This window comes from Myodes glareolus, chromosome 4, assembly GCF_982192425.1.
Source record: "Myodes glareolus chromosome 4, mMyoGla1.1, whole genome shotgun sequence".
Taxonomy (NCBI): Eukaryota; Metazoa; Chordata; class Mammalia; order Rodentia; family Cricetidae; genus Myodes; species Myodes glareolus.
Window position 1 is genome coordinate 60,699,042 of NC_142029.1, and position 20,980 is coordinate 60,720,021.

At 43.8% G+C, this 20,980-nt stretch overlaps 1 protein-coding gene across 1 annotated transcript in view; it reads right to left on the reverse strand.

Annotated features, from left to right (window-relative positions):
• Ephb1 (EPH receptor B1) overlaps positions 1 to 20,980 on the reverse strand; it is a 439,224-nt gene that overhangs the window by 117,330 nt on the left and 300,914 nt on the right. The window contains exon 5 of the mRNA XM_085689627.2: positions 6,101 to 6,436. Within this exon, the coding sequence (XP_085545753.1) occupies positions 6,101 to 6,436 (336 nt within the window). The remainder of the gene's footprint in view (positions 1 to 6,100; positions 6,437 to 20,980) is intronic.

Below are 20,980 nucleotides of genomic sequence, written 5' to 3' on the forward strand. Positions count from 1 at the left end.
AATCTCTTTCTGTTCCTCTGAGTGGGTCACGGCATCATCATAAGCATTAGTTCTCTGCGTTCTTTTAGGAGCCACAGTGGAGGAAGGTATTTGGTCATCTGGCTAATCTGGAAGAGGTTCTAAGATGTCACCTGTAGACTTCCAAGAAACCTTCTAGTTGCCCAACTCCAGCCACACACATGTATCAATTGCTATCTGTGGGGAATAAAGCTCTCCAACACATATTTGAAAGCTCACTGTTCCTGGCACTCTGTAGCTCTTTCCCAAGGAAGCTGGTGGTAGATGAGAGAGCCTAGATTTCCCCAGAGCTCTCCGTGCAGGGAAAAACAAAACCCCAAAGCTGCAGAGGGCTGATGCCCACAACCCTGGGCACCAGCAGTGCCACATGCTGACCTCAGTCCCACTGACAATACGCCAGTGCCCGCCCATGGCCTTTCTGAAGTCAAGGCCTTTCTAAGGCCACCTGCAAGTTTCTTCTCAACGACAAGACTTAAGAAACAATCAGAACCTGCCTGGAGTTAGCGACAAGAGAACAGCAATGAAATGAACTATGAAATTGAATTAAGAACAGTGAAAATTTCATTTCCTTAAGGTTTATTTTTTTTAAAAAACTTTTCTTTATTTACTTCTTTCAAGGTTTTCTTTAAAGTCATTCCAGTCTTTTTAAGCCCTGACTCAATCTTTTCCCTGCTCCAGAGCAATTCTCACCCACTCTTTTCCAATGAGACCAGCCTTTAAAAATGAACTGGTTCCAGCATATGGGATCTTAAAGCTCTCCATTTTTACAGGCAGCGTGTAATATTGTTTTAATATTTAATTTTGAGATTTACATAATATCTTTCCTCCAAAGAGCTCAATATATTGCAATATCGTAAATTCCTTTTCATATTCAAAGATTATTCTTTATGCATGCAAATACTATATTTAACCAAGGAATAATGCAAATTAGGTGATGGATTCAGAGGCATTGATGTTCTAGGTAATTCTTTTGTAGGAAAAGCGGTGCTTCTGAGTGATTTTAATTGCCCAAGAACTTCAAAAATGGCTTGAAAATGGACAAACTGTAGGAGCTTGTGACTATCAACAGAAACAGCACAGTTATTTTAGACAACACGGAGTAATAGATTGTGTCTGTGTTGTGGACATGATGGATGGAATTGCATTGCACATGCAGGAGCCCAGCAGACCATACATGAACTGTATGCAATAGAAATGTCACCTATAACTCCAACTGATACAATCATCTGAGTAAGGGAGGCAGTGGTGCTACTACACACACATACACACACACACACACACACATACACACACACACGGTTTAAAAGTAAAAGAGGCAGAGGGCATCTCTGAGAGGCAGGACCTCCCTGAGTGAGATACTGGGCACCACTGCATCCCACCTTCATCATTATCTCACGGATGCAGACTTGGTGTCCTCCTTTCTGATGCCTGTTCCAATCAGCACAACAGGGGCAGATGGATACAGAAAACATCAATCCCAAACAACGAGACTCAGCAGCCTTAGCAGGAAACATCTGAGGAAGGGAAGTCCAGCCATTTGCTCAGGACCTATCCCCAGAAATGATGCTAATCTCCCAGCCCCTGGCAGGATGTAGAGTGAGTCTCCATCTTCTGTCCCATTTATTTGTTGCTATAGTACCAGGAAGCAGGTTATCATGGTTTTCATTTCACAGGTGAGAAATGAGAGATGTTGACAGTTCAACGAATGTTTGAGAATCATGTGAGGAGCAGAGAGGGTATCCGACCTAGGCCACCCTGTGTGAGCCCAGGAGGTGAGGAAGATGCCTGCCCCAGGCACAATGAGATTCAGCAGCGCAGCAGCTCACGTTAAAGCTTGGATAAATCAGATTTGCCCTTGGAATAAGAAGCTACCAACCATAGCCAGCCGGCCAAATCCAGAATTGTATTTGTTTGGCTCTCAAGTACTTAAAATTTTCTAATCAGTTGTCAACATTTGAAATCCATATTTCTGGCTTAGCAAATCAGGCAGTGCACACTTGCTGGAACAGGGGGATGGCTGTCCGTATGTCCTGCTGTTCTCTGCACTCTCCATCGGTCCCCCCTGCCTTTCACCTCGCCCAACTTGTTTCCTTCCATTATTGTCTGGCCTTCTGGCCTTTGAGTTTGTTCTCTTTGGCTTAAATAACCTCAAACCAGACCTTGGTATGATTCATCTCCCCACTCCCAAGCTCTCAGGGGCTCCTTTCCCTGACTCTGATACTTTGGGGCTAGCCAGCAGGGAGAGACATGATGCTTGTCACTCACTTATTTCTCTCTGATGGTTGGATGATCCGGCCATCAGAGTATTCTGAGGTCAGGTGCCAGAGAATGACTGCATGTGCTCATGATGATAACAGCCTCCCTGCAGACAGTTTGGCCACGGGAACAGGGAGCGTTTTACCTGACCCAGCCTGTTTTAAACTCACAGCAGTTGCATTCAGTGCGAGGAGACATTCTTCCAGCCCTCACGTAAATCTGAACTTGCATAATTCATGACCAGCCTTGACCACAGATGATGGACAGTTTTTTGACAGCTAAAGTGGTCCAGCTACATGGCACTAGCTTAGAGAGAGTTTATAGGTTATATGTCCCCCCATAATGTGATTTTTGATAGGATTTGAAGATAAAATGGTCACAAACCTGAGTCTGAGATTTGGGAACACTATTTATTCTCTGGTGCTTTAGATGATGGGAAACTTCTAAAACACTCCAAACCTGGTTTCTTCACCTGAGTTACATCTCTGCAAAGATCTTGCTAGGGGTGGACATACCAGAGGCTCTCAGAAGTAGCAGAACATCTTTGCCCTGACTGCATCCTGGGTGACTGTCCTCTCATGATATTAATCAAGGGAACCAAGGTCCTGGAATCTCATGATTAGGACTGTGATGGAGGACAGAGACTCTGAATCACAGGTGGCGTCACATCATGCTTAAGTCTGAGTGAAGAACTATGGGCCCCTTGGCCAAAGGCATGCAAGAGGATTACAGAATTCTATCCCTGGGGGAACAAAAAAGTCTACTGTCATGAGCTACTAAATGAGGAACCCAGAGAAACCATCTACTTTTAGGATAAAATGTAGGAAGTCTGAAACCAAGACGTGAGATCATGGTCACTCTCTCTACACCCTTCCATCTTAGATTCTCCAAATCCCTACAAACCTCTACTTCGTTGTCAGAAAGATTGGTAATTATCAGGTAATTATGAGGATGAAATGAGGCTACACACCCATAGTTCTTTGTGAATATAAAAAATACACATAAGAGGTATCCATGGTAACCTTTACTCTGTTTATCCATGTCGACCCACCCAATAGTGCCCAATCAGTCCACAGTTCAAGCAGCTCCTGTCTGAGGTAATACTCACAGGTTGACTTAACAATTGATTTCAGGACTTCTCTTGGTCAATTTTTGGTCTGCCATCCACTTTCAGGAGAGTGGCAGCCACAGACACTTACATAGATCACACTGTAAGGCCGGGGAAAGCGGGGCAGTGGGGGAAAGGCTATCCTGTCCATCTCCAGCACTAGATGTACTTAATGGTGTTCCGAGAAGGTTAGACACGTTATGACTTGTGGTTACACACAGGTCCACCCACTTCATTCCCCACACTGAAGTTTCAGGATGCCTACTATTAGTCTCCTAACTATGAGAAGATGCACACATGGTAAGCCGCTCACATTTCTAAATTGTTCTTGCAAAGGCATGGGGTCGAGTATTCATTTTGATTATTTCTACCTTTTTAAAAAAAAAAAACAATGCCACTGGCTGAAGATCCCTTGCGCTCATGTACAAAGTCACCAAATAGACACTATTCCGTAATGTTACACAGCACACAGACTAGGAGCCACTGGTCAATTTGATACTGCTTTAGATGAACCACATGCTACCGAGAAGTTATTTCATCATTCTCTTGTCGATTATAAACTTTCAAAGTTCCAGAATTATCAAAGAAGAATTCTATATTGGAAGGTTATAATGAAGTAAAAAAAAATAGGGGAAGGTTACGAATAAAGGATCTGTTGGAGAATAAAGAGCACCAGAAACGTGTTTGCACAGGAGTAAGTGAGTGGGGATAAAAATAAATATTTTGAATGTTGGTAATGCAGGGCCCCTTTTAGGAGCCCGGTCCCTCTGCTCCACTGAAGCCTGGGAAGGTGCAGATGGCAAGACAAGCAGATGGGCAGGTTCGGGAATAGCAGGGGAAGGGAAGGGAGGGGAAGAAATAAAAGCAAACTGATATAAGTGGCAGGTTTATTCGCACATGCTTAGAGAGAGAGAAAAGACAGCCAAGCCCAGAGTAACATGACAGCCTGGCAGGATCGCTATTCCCAGAAGCTGGGACACAAAAATATTTCAGCCAGTTTCCTGCCTTAACTCTCCAAGGGAAATACTTGCTAACAAAGACTGCCCATGTTACATGCTCAGCAAAAATGCAGAAAATGCCATTCCATTTTCTGGAAAAGACAGACTGGCCCAACCTTTGTCTCCATGGCACCGGGCTATAGTCACCAGCTGGAGGTTTCTACACTTCCATTCTTATTTTCTCACCATACACTTCTGCATACAAACACGTGATCATACACATACATACAAACACACCACATGAGCATACACATGCTCCACATGCGCGCGTGCGCGCGCACAAACACACACACACACACACACACACACACACCAGCACAGCCATCTGGACGGCCATGTTTTCCCATAACACTTTCTTTTCTTCTCAGTTCTGACAGCATTAACCCAAGAATCATCTGCCATCAAAAATACCTGATATTAAAAGGGGTGGAACAAGTCTGAGGATGGGATATTTAAGAGTAGGACAGAATGGAGTAAAAAAAAAAAAAAAAAGGAGGTCAAGAAAGGGGATACGGAACAAGAAAGAAAGCAAAGAAAGATACTTAGTTTCTGCTACTGTTAATAAGTTATCCTTATAGAAAATTTTATTAAAAATCTATAATTACAAATAAGATCATCGTTCACTGTTAATGACCCCTGTCACCTATAGATGTGATATTCACTTGCCCTCTGAGTCTTGTTCCCCCACACAGGGGACAAGCATTTCTTTCTCTTTAATTATTTATTATTTACTGTCAGTGTATAGCATTCTATGCTTAGAACACAGCACCTTACAACTCCACGCTTTAGGTCAGTGCCTTGTAAATTATTCCATTAATGAGCTCCATGGGATGAACAACTGTGTCTCAACATCACTGTATCTCTCATGGCATCCAAATCCACAGCATGGTATAAAGTGGGTGCTAAATAACTCTCTCTTAATAATGAATGAGTAAATAAATGAGCTAGTGCATGAATGGACTGGCTAAACAGATATAAAAGGAAATGGATGGCTCTACAAGGGGTAGAAAGCAATAATGGGGAAGGATGGGAAGAGTAAGAAATAAACAGAGACAGAAAGATGTGCTCTGATCTATGCGTGTGGCAGAGCTACTCAGGGTCCTAGGTGTCTGCCATTATTGTCTATCTGAGGACTCTGCAGCACTGTAGCATGTACCGGGGAAGGACGCACTCTGGAGAGACAAGAGTGTAATGGAAAATGACGTTCGTTTCATTGACTTTTCTATGAAAGCACCATCGGTGTACCAGCTCTCTCTCTTAAAGATGTGTAATGCCCCCACCACTCATTCCTCCATCTACCCAGTCACCCATCTTTCTATCTGTGTACATAGATCACCCATCCACTCACTCATCCATCCATCCTCTTGCCATCCATGTATCCATACACCATCTAACCATCATCCCTCCATCCATTTTCCCAGTATCCCTTACTAAAGCCTGACTGGATGCTGAGTACCAGACCCCTCTCCGGCTTAGACACACATATTTGCTTTGATGCTGGGCACAAGAAAATCCCCTAGTTTCCATCTCACTTTTGAGGTTGAAAGATGACAACAGTTTCCTCCAGTCACAAGCATCTGTCATCTGACTCCTTTACTCCTATAAGGAGGCCTGAAGGCAGGTTGGTAGGATGGGTGTGGCTTTGGCTATGACCCTACATAGAGATGAATGAAAAGGCAGCCACACAGACAGACATGCACACAAAAACCTCCAGACTCACCAGCCTGGTTTGTGGTGATGTTGACGGAGACATGTTGTGGGGGAAAGGGACTCTTGCTAGAGACTCCATTGATGGCCTGGATATCAAAGGTGTAGGGGGTGTGGGCCCATAGGCTACTGATGGAGACACGACACTCAGTCAGGCCCAGCTGCCTGGGTACAAACTCCACATTGTCATCACAGCGGGAGCAGCTCCGGCGGTCTGCTCGGCACTTCTTGCAGATGATGTTGTAGGTCACATCGTCCCGCCCACCGGTCTCTCTTGGAGGATGCCATTCCAGGATGATAGATGTCTCATTGACTATGGAGATGACATTTCGGGGACCTGATGGAACACCTGCAGGGAGACAAAGAAAGTTCCGGTGAGGCTGAGAAGACAGCTCCTTGCTCAGCAACTCTCGAGACTGCCTTGGGTGCTCACCAAACCTCAGCTCATCATACACTCTCTATTCCTCAACCCCAAGGCTTCATGCTCAAAGCATCATAGAGATAAAAATAAGACAGACAAAGATGACAACCTGTCCCTAATTCTCTTTTACATTTTTCCTACTCAGACTTACTTTCTTTTGATCAGGTGTGCCAAAGGAAAGAAAGGTTTAGAGACGGGAGTTCAAATCTTTTTATTTATTTGTTTGCTTGCTTGTTTTTTTTTTGATACAGGGTTTCTCTGTGTAACAGCCCTAGCTGTCCTGAAACTCTCTCTGTAGCCCAGGCTGGCCCTGAACTCACAGAAGTTCGCCTGCCTCTGCCTACCGAGTGCTGGTATTAAAGGCGTGCACCATCATCACCTGGTGAGTACAAGTATTTTTGTTTTTAGGACCAAGCCCCATCCTCCATGAATGTTTAGAGTTACTACATATTTATCTAAGACAGTTACTGAATTTATTACTTTTTCTTCTTTGGAATAGGGCTCAATGATATAGGAGCAGCCCTTCCCCAAACCCCCACAGACCCTAGAATCCTAGACAAAATTCCATACAATTTAGTATTCATATGCACGGCTCAAGGCTGTGTCTCTATAGGAAAGGCTGTCAGAACAGCTGCAGGGATGAGTAGCCACACTGTGCCAGACTGGTAACTGTAGACAAGAGGCAGCAATGGGGGCGGAGGGGTAAGAGGTTCATAAAGCCACCATCTTTGACTGAATAGCACAAGAAAGCAAAAGTGTACATTTTGGAATAGCCAGCTAGCTGCTTTATATGCATGGCTTATTTACCTCTCCCTCCCTCCAAGGAATCCTACCAGGAAAGATGCAGCAATCATCTCAAATGGTTAGGGAGACTAAAGCTAACATAGGAATCTAGTTAATTATCGGTCACATGGTCTACAGGAACCAAAGTCAGAATGGATGCCCAGACTATTTGCAAAGTTCATGTCCCTAAGCAGGGACCTGCTGTTAGCACCTGTTTCCCCCAAACCAAGCAGCCTCGCTGGGATGCTCGTGGCTACTCATGATTTAAATGGTGGAATTGCCTTGCTACATAAGTCTGGGACATGTGCACCATAGGAAAGCGAAACGCTGCTGAATTAATGACCACCATGTCAACATTTTCAGATTATGCTAGAGAACCTCCTTCCTACCAAGCAGGATTGATCATAGCCTCAAGTTTCTAAGCCTGAAGCTTGCATATTGTCAGTGTTTAACGGATAGAAATGAATCCTGCCCGGAAGTCTCCCTTCTGGACAGCAGGTCGGCTAGAGCAGCCATTCCCGGTAGTAATGCATTCAGAATCCACACACGTGACCATCACCAGCTGAACCAAGACATGTGTAAAGTGGTTCATGCCAGAGACAGGAATCAATTGCCAACACACAAAATGAGGAAATCACAACAAGGTCGGAGGGCACCAGGGAAGGATTCTGTGTTGAATCAGTCAACAGCAAGCAGCTAGAGCAGAAAGCAAATATTAAACCAGATTCTATTAAAACATGAAAGAAAATCAGTACTGTACTATATAAAGCCCATTAGGCCTGAGCTAAAGCATGGCATTCGTGCACACTCGTGACAGGGCTGAATTCATGAAGCCTTTTTACTGAAGCTTTGCTAATGTTCAAGAATTCTCCACCCATCTCTCCAGAGATACACATCCGTTCACTTCAAGTCAGCACAGAACTAGCAGAGGGAGAAGCTAGCCCTGTCTGGGATGTGCTCTTACAGAGCCAGGATGGCCTTGCTGCGCTGTATAACCGGTGAGAGTCCATTTTGGCCCATGCATATTTTGAACATCTTTGTTTCAGACCAGCGGACTCAGCCCACAGCCCCCATTGATCAATGCCACTATTGCTCGCCCCACTTTTATAGCAGACGGTCTTGCCTCAGCTGCAAGACACTCTTGTTGCACTCTCAAGAAACACACCCTCTGAGTGGGTGCTCTGTGCTAGGTGTGGAGTAAATCTCTTAAAAAGATGTTGCATCGGAGCATCCCGGGGGTTCCGAGGCTACCTTTAAGAAACAGCCTCAAGTAAAAGACTGAGGCTTGATCAAGAGAGTAACGGCCTAGCCCTCATACTTTTCAGAGCCTGTCTCCTCCAGAGAAGTCTGAACTTCAACTTCATCCTGTCCTCTGACTCCAGGTTCCACGTGTCAACTTGCAGAAGTCTTCATTTTTGAAACCAAACAATACCCCTGGCATTGCTCCACACTGCACTAGCTGAGCTTTTCCGGAGTAACTGTCCCTCCTTTCTCTGCACTCAGCCACTGCTCCCAACGACGTCCCCCCTCCTCCTATGACTGTGTTCCCTTTCTCCTTTACTTGTCGAATTCAGGGGCTACAACTCAGACAACAACTACCACCCAGCCTAGTTGCTGTGTTCCTGACACTCAGTTTAGTCCCTCACCAGGTCCTAGGCACATCTGCATCTTCTAACACATGAGTCCTCATTGACCTATCAGGGCCGCTTCCTTATTTCCTTCTCTCTGTCTCCCCACAGCTTCAGAATAGCTCCAGGCCTCAGGCAATCCTCCTGTCTCCCAGAAGGGCGTCTCAAGTCTCCTGCATTTCTCCTGCTCCTCTCTCATCCATTCTCTTCCTATCAGAGTGTAGCATCTAAAATGCACACAGGGACATCTTGTTCCTCTGCTCAAAGTGCTGCACCTTCATTTGCCCAGAATGACCATTCTGCTTTCCATGTGATATAGTCACTTTCCTCAGGTCTTGTAAGCATTCGCGTGTCTGGTCGGTGCGATGAATAATCAGACCAGTTCAAGAACAATGGTTGTATTTTTAATAATTGAAAAGGGAGCAACTCATGTCAACAGAGTGAGAGGTCTGAAATCCGAAATGTTCCGGCAAGCATACCGTAGAGAGCTTGCGCACCTATCTACCCCGTTTATCTACCTGGCTCCAGGTGGCCACACCCTAGCCAGATGTGATTGGCTGAGCTTCCCCATCAGGGTCTTCTTTTGAGGATCCCATCTCCTCAGACCTTTTACCCTTGCTTATCACAGTGCAGCCTTTTGGAATGTAATGTTCTTATGACTTCCTGTGTTCCCTAAACTCTCTTGGCCCTCCCATGACCGTACACAATGTTCTCTGTTCTCCCTGGAGTTATTTCACCTTCTACCTACTTCAGGAACTCCAGCTCATTCTTAGAGACTTGAGGAACTGTCCCCAATGTCTGTTGGTTATGCAGTCCCTTCTTGGTCTCCCATAGATTCATTTTTCATGGTACCCAGATTCTGCCAATGCATAGTAAAGGTCTCTCTGTCTGGGTCATTGTCACTATACTGTGGTCTCCTGATGAGGAGGTACCTGGCTCGTCTGAATGAGCCAAGACCACACAACACTTTGCCTCTTCTTTGCCAGTATCTAGTGGTCAAGCACGCTCTTCTCACCTGGCTTTCCATGAGCATGCCTGAAGTCTCATATGACCACCCTCTCTAGTGAGATGGTAATGTGAGATGTCTCTCTGTATGTTGTGAATATGTTTTATTACCATTAGTTAATAAAGAAGCTGATCTGGCCAATAGTCAGGTGGAATAGAGCCAGGTGGAAAATACAAACAGAGATACTGGGAGAAAAAGGGTGGAGTCAGGGGGACACCAGCACCTACCAGAGAAGCAAGATGTGAGGTAACAAGCCACGAGCCTCATAGTAAAATATAGAATAATAGAAATGGGTTAATGTATATTGCAAGAGCTAGTTAATAATAAGCCTGAGCTAGTAGGCCAAACAGTTTGTGATTAATATTAAGCCTCAGAGTAGTTATTTAGGAACTGAAAGGCAGGGAAGAAACCTCCAGTTGCAATATAGGATGGCTTTCTGTGGGCAGATGAAGTACCTCAAATAGACCTTGACCTCAGCAGCAGTGGTCATAATTAGCAGAGGCTTTGATGAGAAAAAGATTTGGTTCTGACCATCCTCCTTCATCTGCAATCTAGGGCAGCTTGGTAGACTCACCTTGGTGGATGCTACTTCCAATTGATCCAAGCTGCCCAGAAAGGATGTCATCAAGAAGGGACTTTTTCACATATTTACTTAGGAACAATTTTCACATGAAATATGGCTGCTCCATTCTGATCCACATGTGCTTTTCACAGTGGTCATCCCTGCAGGGCTGAGCAGGGCAGGAGGAGGGCATGGTTGTTAAGCCCAGGGGTAAATAAATCTCAACACTTTCTTCTAAGTAAGTTTTCCCAGACACCAGGGCTTTTCCTGAGAATGGAGCAGAGAGGTCTAAGAGAAGGAGGCATGCCTGATATAAATCCTCCCCCAGCCTCCTCACTGGTGAGGCATGTTTTGTTTATTTCAGAGATTCTGAACCAGGGCCTTCTCATGGAAATGGCTCAAGTTCGGGCCATAAGAGTGACTGGGAATCCATTTATTATTCATTTACTCATCCATTCTTTCACTACCGTAACAAAAAGTCTCTGGACTTTTCCAGCCACTTAGGAGGCAAAGGGGAGTAAGAAACAAAGCAGGCAGACTTTTCCTCTGATGGAACTGGTATTTATCTCTGGAGATGGAAATCTGACAGAACAGAAGTAAACCTGGGGATAAATGGGATGGCTTCAGATAAGAATAAGTGCTGTGAGATAAAACAGCCCTGGGCTCACATCCCAGGGACAATGTTGAGCTCTGTCCTTTATTCCCATGAGGTCTGCTCTGGGTCAGGCAAGCTAGTGCTTCAGGGCTTGGTGGTAAAAATGAAGATGGTCCCAGGTGTCTGAGCTCCAGCATCTTAATGAGACAGGCACATTCCTGAAGACAGGCTGCCCAGGCTCTCATGCCTGGATGAAGAGATCAGTCAGAGCAGGTCTGGACCCACGCATAAATCTCACTAGAGGAAGGTACTAGGGCCACTTTCTAACCTTTTAGGTGTTTCTCCTGGTTTGGGGGCCCAACAATTTGCCAGGACTATTCATTCAGAACGTTAGCTTCCATCAACATCCCCAGGAAGGAGACCTAAATGTTGTAAAGGGGAGCAAAGAGGGAGGTCAAAAGATAGGAAGAAAATCTGCTGTCCTAATCAGCACAGTTCTCCTCAACTTCCTGGCTAGGCTCAGCAACACAGTCTCCTTGTCTGGGCTCCCTGCTCTCATGGCTGCTCCCTCGTTTTTCTTAATTACATACAGACAGGCTTTCAGAAGCCTGTCTGATCTGTTGCCACGGTTACTACTGATGAACATATTCTGTTTAAAAGACTAGGGAAATTCAGTCCTTTGAAAGAAAGAGAAAAGTGTTGAGCTGTGATTTTTCTGCTGGGATAACGAGAGAGCATGGTGAGTCTGGAGTTAGGAAAATGGGTCTCCAATGTTTTGAAGTATATGCCCTAGGGACTGGCTCAGTCACATGTAACATGGGTGTCATGGGGACCTCAAGGTATTAAACTGGATCCCTCTAGAGCCACAAGGCCAGCCCAAGTGTTCTAATCTTTAGATTGGATCTCCCTGCTTCTTAATGTGATTTTGGTCAGGTGACTTTGTTTAAGAGTGGAAAGACAAGGTGGGTGGCAGAAAGCCAGTGAGTTTATTTGTAGCCATCAAGCTGGAAATAAGAGTTCACTTAAGTCATCAAAGACAAAATGTGTTGAAGACAGGTAAGCTCTGAAAGCTAGTGCCTTTATCAGGAATCTTAATAAGGTCAACCTCCTGGTCTCAGAACTTCTAAATGAGTTCCAGGCCCATACAAGGAACAAGGAAGCCAGGTCTTGCTAATCTGCACTGCTGTAACCAAGTCTGAAATCTTAAACATCTCTCTGTGGGGGGTTGCTAAGGATGTCAGCACTGAGATGATGTTGTCCTAGAGATCACACATGCAACCCGGCATGGTATGCCCTGCATTTGGCCAGAAAGAATCCCTCCTACTCTGTGCATACCTCCTGAGAGAATCTTTTAAAACACCCAGGTTTTTCTGCAGAAAAGTGAACATGTGCTCAATGCATGACTGTTCACACAGTGAGTGGGCTCACAGTCTTCTTAAGCCAACCATGAACCCCTGAATATTTATACCAAGCATCTTGGACAGCTATGAGAAAGCAAACTTGTAAGCCTTGATTTTTCTCATCTAAATAAAAGTGAGACAGTGGTACAGTGGCTGGTCCACGGAAGAACTGAGTATGTCATCATTGTCATTATTGGATTATCAGAGACCCTTATCCACTCATCTAATTAAGACTCTCCTCATACAGTCATTCTCTCTTTGGGCACAGTATTATGCTAAGCATAGTACAAGACAGGAAGATATGGAGTGATATTGGGAAACTCGGGTGCAAAATCCAACATCTGGGCATTGTGAGTCTATATAGTTAAAAGTAAAGGAAATGGGATGAAAAGTATTGCAGATGACAAGTTAGTTCCCTCAAGCTTGGATCTACTCTTGGGAGAAACATTTTGGAGATTGTTTCTGCACAATTCTGTATGTTCCAGGCTATTTAGCTCCAGGAAGTACACCCAAGAAGGACTACCCTTAAACATGGGACTGTATATCCAGAAAAGTCTAGATCTTGATACCATCTACCTTGTGACCTCTGCATATACTTGTACCATTGTTTTCTGGTATCATGAGAGGTAGTATTTAGTCTTCCTTGACATGCAGGCAAAGATGTCCCTCTCTATTCTTGCACAAAGTTGTGTTCTCTCTTTTGTCTGTCTTAAGAAGAAAGGGCTGAGGTAGGGTTTGGGAATGAGCCAACAGGACCTTTAATGTTCAAGATCCTTGAGTATTTTCAATCAAGAAAATTCAAACCATAATGTTCTCATGACTGAAAGGAGTCAAGATTGAAGACTGCAGTTTGAATAAGATTACTGCATGCTTAAATATAGGTTAAAGGCTTGGAAGCAGTAGCAAGGAGAATGAAAAATTGACATCAGGGTAAGGATTATGGAAAAGACTGAAGTGTAAGTACTCAGGAACACATTGGGTGGTGTGCTCAGTGGAGACCCAGCATTAGTTCTCCAAGTGCTCAGGAACACATTGAGTGGTGTGCTCAGTGAAGACCCAACATTAGTTCTCCAAAATGAGGATCTGTCAGAGTAGCTCTTTCCTCATTGCTCACCATGGCAGAACTAATTAAAGGAGCTGCAACTGAGTGATTGGAAGGCTTCCCAGAGAAGGTGGAGAAGTCCTAGAGAATCTATAGAGATAGATAAGATCCAGGAATCAGGGGCATATGGGGAAATATGGGATGTTGAGGTTTGCTGTGGGTGCAAAGTATGGAGAAAATTTAATCAGTTTTATTATTATGCCTTGCATTACATACAGCACACAGAGATGAAAGCAAGCTTGGCTAGAAGGTGACATAACCTGGCAGAGGATTTGCTCACAACTGTCAGAGATGCATGACAGTAACCAAATAAACATGAACACGCTTCACACTCCCTTGCCTTTTCTTCTTTGGTAACTGATTATTTGAGAGCAAAGTAAAAACAAAACAAAACAAACACTTTCTACATCCCTTCTAGCTGCCATGGGTAGCTATGACACTTTTTAACCTGAATTCAGCCCTCCTTCTCTCCCCGCTCTGCTCACAAAGATGACTCAGATTCATCTCCCATTAAGAAGAGGCTGGATAGGAAGAACCAGTGACTTACAGGAGAGTCTGTTGAGTGGCTTCAGGACCTTGGAGAGAGAATTGAGCCCCTTTGCTTTTGATGAGTCTGCATGGGGCACTATGATAACAGGGGTTATTGACAGCAGAGATTATCAGATTTTATTAAAGGGTAAAGCAAACTGTTGAAGCCATTTTGGGAAGTTGAGAATAAGCTATTGAATATGTGGTGAAAAGACATGACAGAAAACAAAAAGGAAGGAGAGTCATTATGCCAGACATCTTCCAGTCAACAACAGAAACTTGGAAGATCTCAGCATCACTGGGAAAAAATAGACCAAAGATGTCTGCAATCTGTGGATGATGAGAACCAGGCATAGTACTCTGCCAGTGTAGAGAAGGAGGAGGTTCTGGGGTGACCTTCCAGAGGTGGAATTGTACCAAAATCTGCATCACAGAACAACTAGAGTCTATTCTTTTGCAATGCTGGCCATCTTTTGAGGATCTTCTCCTCAATATGTTGGTTGGCAACCTGGGGTAAGGAAGAGAGGGCATTAAAACCTGGGAATAACATATAGGATCCTAACAGTCGTGTAAGCACAGCCTTACAGGGACAATTGCATGCCCTTAGGAGTCAGCTTCAAATGCAGCCCTGGACTAACTCACTAGCAATGGAAAGTCTGGGTTCTTTAGATTAGGATGAGTCAAATCCTGCACATTTGCAAGTAAAACCAAAAGACTGTAACTGTTCAAAAGAATTATACAGGACTTCAGTAAGTGACGGGCTAGAATGTCACCTACCAGCTACACTAGCTTCCTTCCTGCTTTGTTTCTATTGCTGGGACAGAGACCATGACCAAAGGCAACTCAGAGATTAAAGGGCTTATTTGGCTTATACAGCAGGGCATAGCAGAAGTCAAGGCAGGAACTCAAGTAGGGCAGGAACTTAGAGAGAGGAACTGAAGCAGAGACTGTGGAGGAACACAGCTCACAGTTTGCTCTTCATGTTCAGTTACCTTTTGTAAAAATTGATTTTTATTGAGCTCTACATTTTTCTCTGCTCCCCTCCCTGCTTCTCCCTACCCCCTTCAACCCTCCGCCAAGGTCCCCCATGCTCCCACTTTACTAAGATCTCAGTTACCTTTTTTATATATTCCAGGACCACCTGCCTAGGGACAGCATCACCCACAGTAGGCTGGACTCTCTCACACCAATCATTAATCAAGAAAGTATCCCACACACTTGCCTACAAACCAATCTGATAAAGACATTTTCTCAATACAGCTTCCCTCTTCCCACATGACTCTAGTTTGTATTGGTCTGCCAAGCTAACAGAGCTTCTGTAATGACAGCTATCCATTTTATTCATTGGGTTGTAATGATTACTTCAAATGCAACAGCACAAGCATAACTCTGGTCTCATGGAGTTTATATTCTACTGGAGGAGTCAGATAAATGGTGTCTATCCTTTAAAGGGTAGATAAATGTGTGATATAATTGGTAACATGGCTCTGGTAATAAAGAACAGGAGAAAGGGAGTCACACTTGCAAACACAAGGAGGCCAGAGGAGTAAGTCTGGTGTAGGCTGAAATATTTTGACCTTTTTTTTTGATACCAGTTATCTCACTGATCTTGAAACTAAGCTGGCTGCCAGCAAGCATTAGTAATTCTGCCGTGTCTCTCCTCTCAAGTGCTGGGATTTCAGGTATGTGCAGCCATTCTGGCTTTTTAACGTGGGTCCTGGGATCTGAACTCAGGTTCTCACGCTTGGGTCAGGATAAAGGACAAACAAAGGAAGAGCCTCAGATTGTTTTTAAATATCTTAAATATTTAAATATTCTATAGACGTTATCATCATGTTACTCTACAACTGAGTCTTTACTATCACCATTTTCATGATGAAAAATCTTGAGGTTCAGAGAGATAAAATGGCTTGTCTGTGATCAAAGATGTGTCAAGGTCGGGGGTGGGGTCCATTACAGGGATGTGTTCACCTTGCATCTCTTTCTACCCAGTGAGTGGACACTTGGTGGCCAAAAGAACTCTTTGTCCACTGGTTACTTCTTGCATGGCTCTGATTTGGCAGAAAACTAATACTGTTTGTTACCTACAGTAGATTTCCACAGCGAGTGGTTAAAAGAGCAAAGAGATGGGGCTGGTCAACATTCAAAAGAGTTCTGTGCTGAACTCAGATTTTTTTTCTTAATAAACACTATATATAAAGCACTATATGTGGCATTTTTGTGTAACTTAGTGAAATTGATCTTCCTGACATCCGGGAAGGTAGAGACTATTGTCCTTGGCATAAATATGAGGAATCAAATCACTTGGATCAACTTATGGGGCTCTATAGTCCTAGCCCCCAAGTGTTCAAGGCACAGGTAGAACACAGTAGCATTTGGGGGACACGGAGGCTCACGAGCTGAAAGGAAACTCCTATTCACAATCATCTCAGCTCCTCCCCGCTAGGGACAGAAGAACCCACTGTGTTCCAAGGCTATGTCAGCAAGCCTGCACACACTCATTAGAGTCTCTGACTTACAGGGCCCATACACACAGGCAATTCTCATAATCATAACAGTTAGTAATAGGAAAGAAATGATTAGTCAAAATAAGGAGGGGCCCTGCTGAGAGGGATTTCAGGAGCATCAGATAGCCTGGTGTCACGTATCTTACCACATGGCAGTGTTTGTACAAAGAACTTCTGGCTTTCCCCTCTTTGATGGAGCTAATTGATGGACAGAGGGATGAGTTCCACTTCCTAGGAAAAGACGTAATTTCTCTCTCAAGTCTGCATTGGAGCTGAGAGACCAAGTTTCTGGAGGGCAACAGGAGCCTACTGAGGACCAATGAGGTCTTGTAGCCTGGGGTAGCAAACCTCAAAAGAGTATACCCATGGCCAGTCTCAGGCCACTGTCTACCGGAGGAAACACAGACAGCTCAGATGAGGCCAAAGAGAGGGGAAACACTGGCAGCATAGCACTCAGAGAGATGCTGAAGACATTCCAAACCAAAGGGAGGTATATGTCAGGTCATTTTAAAGGCATGACCTGCAGAAGTTCTTCCCTGGAAAACTTGAAAACTAAGGCAGGCTATGATTATGGCATCCCGGGTCCAATCCATGTCAGAAGACATATTCCCTGTGTTTACTGTTATGCTGACAATATTGTAGACAATGTTAAGCTGACAATGCTTTGCCAAGGCAGGCTCCAAAGTGTTTTCTGTGTCTGAGTCTTCTTGGACAGTCAAAAGGCATTGTGAAACACTTCATTTCTGCTACTACATGAAGATAGATCTTACTTGGGCAAGGTCTCCATGGAGCTCCTCCTTCTGGCCCGTCATTCCCAATGGATGCACTTGGGGCCTGAACCACTTAGAATTACTCAATTGGTTTAAAACACGCTGATGCCACCCAGAGCTCAGCGACTGTCACTGTGCAGGAGCAAATGTGAAGCCCAAAATCTGATGAGGAAACTAGGTCAACGATACTGTGAATCTCAAGACTCAACAGTTCTGCACCAAGACATGACAGAGACAAAGATCACAAATTGAGGAAAGGCACCTTGGCTCCTCTAGGATCACTTTTCAAGTGTGCAGAATCCATCTAGGGCCCTCCTAGAAGCCAGCAAACTGTGAACTCTCTGGAATGGGGGCATCAATTAAGGAAGGATATGGCCTAATCAAGGTATATGTCCTGTTCTATTCTGTGCTATTCTATTCTATTTCATTCTATTCTATTTTTTAAGACAAGGTCTCATGTAGTTCGGGCTGAACTCAGACTCACTACATAGATGAGGATGATCTGAACTTCTGATCCTCCACCTCCCAAGCACTGAGATGACAGGCTTGGACCACAACAGCCTATTTTATGCAATGTTAGGGATCAAACCCAGGATTGTGTACATGCTAGAAAAGTATTCTACTAACTGAGCTATATCCTCACCTTCTAGAACATCTTCTGAAAGAAAATAGTCAGGGCTAAGGATATATTCCCATAGGTAAAGTGCTCATTGCAAAGCATGAGGACCTGGGTTTGGATCCTCAGCACCCACTAAAACATCAAATGTGGCAGAACCCATCTCTAATGCCAGTGCTGGGAAATCAAAGACAGAAAGACACCTAGAGCATCCTTCCAGTTCAGCATCCAGCTGTTCTGGGCAAACCAGTGAGATTCCTGTTTAGTGCAAGACTATTTCCCAAAAATAAAACATCCAACATAGTCGATCTCTGGCCTTCACATGCACACAAAATCATGCACACATATGCACACACACACACACAGAGAGAGAGAGAGAGAGAGAGAGAGAGAGAGAGAGAGACAGAGAGACAGACAGACAGACAGAGAGAGACAGAGACAGAGAACAGAGAGAGAGAGAGAGGAGGGAAGAAAGCCAGATAACCATCTGGGTCAGACTGTAAAGTCTCTGCTACATAAATAAGAACAGTTTTAAGTAGGTAGAAATTAGGCCTCAGGACAGCTGTATGGTCAGGAATTTGTCTTACCATCCTCAGAGAATGTGGTACCCAGGGAAGAGTCCCACATTTTCATAGTTCACCAGAAATTAGCCAAGAGCCTCACCCAGGGACAACAGGTGCTTCTCTAATTGTTCCTCATCTATTGTTAAATGACTATGCATTCCACAATAACTGGAAAGGGGTTAGGGCTAAGTAGCCATGAATGAGGCATTCTTTTTCCCTGAAAAGAAACAGAAGACTTTTCTAAATGATTTCATAAAGTTTTAAGAGATATACGGGCTGCCTCTCTACTGATTCACAGAAAATATCAGTTTCCAAAGATAATTTTAAATCATAGAACAAAAATAATGAAGAAGCTGAGAAGGGTAGGGAGTCCTTTCAGGGAGCCATAGATCACTCAAGGTTAAATCCTGATTCTGACACTTCCTACATACGCTAGGAATGTAAATTCTAAAAATGTAAATTTTTAGAATGGAAAGTAATCTTGGATGTCAGTATGTCCCGGGTGGCAAATCCCCCTCTGCTGTCCCACTCTAATGGTCAACCTTTGTTGGCTTATGCCAGTGTCAAGAGGCTCACTACTTTTCTGGTTACCAAATCATCTGTCACTCATGATAGCCTGTTTTAAAAGATAATGGGAAAAAAGTATCTATTCACGATAAGTCACAAAACCAGCAAAATTCCTAAAATCAAAACTCACAAAGCCTTTGTAACATGTGTATGAAGACAACTGTAAAGCCTTACTGAAGAGCATAAAAAAAAATCTTGGCTGCAATGTCCTCAGATAACAAGCCTCAATATCATAAAGAAGACAGAAGCCTCCAAAATAATCCATATACCCAATGCCATCCAATCCCCATTAAATAGGATTGCTTAATGAAATGTACCCAGCTAGCTCTAAGGACCGTCTTCAAAGAAACAGGTTTTCAGTAAGTGGCAAAATAATTTTGAGAAATAAATGCTATCCAGAGGCTTGGTCCATCCATTATTGATATATTGATACATATCATAAGACTACCATCTTTAAAACTAGTATCAGAATGGAGCAGACAATCAAAGGTAAAGAATACAGACAACTAGGTGCAGGTGTTTGGTCTATAATGAAGAATTACCTCACTAAGATGTGTATAGTTTGGGTGGAGTGGATGGCATGTTGTATTTTAATACTATGTATAGAAATGTCAATATTGCATTCTACACAAGGATAAATTCCAGATACATTAACGAGTTAAGCACAAACACTTTGCCAGAGAGTAAAAACACAAGAATGTATTTTTATACTCTCCTGAGAATGGCAGGCATGAGACCCAGAGAAAAAGTCAGCACACAAAATACCAATGCTAGAAAGAAATAGATGGTCAGGTTTGAGTTCAAAAATTAAATAATTAGCTATGACAGAAAATGTACCCACAATAGTGGTCCAGATAATGGGGAGACTAGAGGGCAGGACGCCACAGGTAATTAATGCATTTCTGAAAGTCATCTTAAAACAGAAAAGGCAAGGGTTCTTCACAGGCAAGTCCCTGAAGACCGAACAAACTGGCCAGAAAACATTGAACAATAACCACTCTCAAGGATGCAGGGAAATACCAATCAAAACGAGTAGGAGGTCAGTTAAATTGGCACAGATTAAAAGTCTCACTAACGCCCTGGGCCACATGGGAAATGAGATGCATATTAACTGGCTCTAAATTGGTCAGGTCCTTTGGGAAAGCATTCTGGGAGTATCCACTGACTTGCTAAGTATATATAATTCAGCAATTCTACCTTGAGGTGAAGATGTGTTCCCCAAGGCATATTTGTGCTGTATAGTAGGGTTATTGTTTATATTACCAAAACATTGGGATGAACCCTTGCCCACTCACAAGGGAATGATGGAGTGGGTACATTGATTATAGCGATTGTAAGGCCTCAAATTCACATGTCAGGACAGACTCTGGGAAAAGTGCTAATGATAGTTTGAGGTTGAGACACAGCCACAACTAATCTAATGGAGTTAAGGGTAGATACTGAACCTGGATTCCTGGCAGGGTCAATGGTCACCAATGGGGGATACAGTGAGTCAACACTAGTCTGACTGCCATAGTGACCCAGAAAAATTCCTAGCAGTAGATATTAGCCTGAGGCCCAGTGGTAGCTCAGTCTCACACCATACTCCTAAACTTGGGTTTGATGTTTGGCTGACTTGGACCAGAATCTTAAGTTGAGCCAACATGGATGAGCAGCCAGGAAATCAGTCGGAATCCACTTAAGGAGCTGTGGATCAAGGATCAAGATGGTCTAGGCAGATTCAGAAGGACAAGATGACATCAGCATTTGTCAAACTAGAGGGGATCTCCTGAATTATTTGATCTAAAAGGTCTAGTACATTCCACTCACTTATTTTTGTCTTGTTTTATGTCCCATAATGTAGAG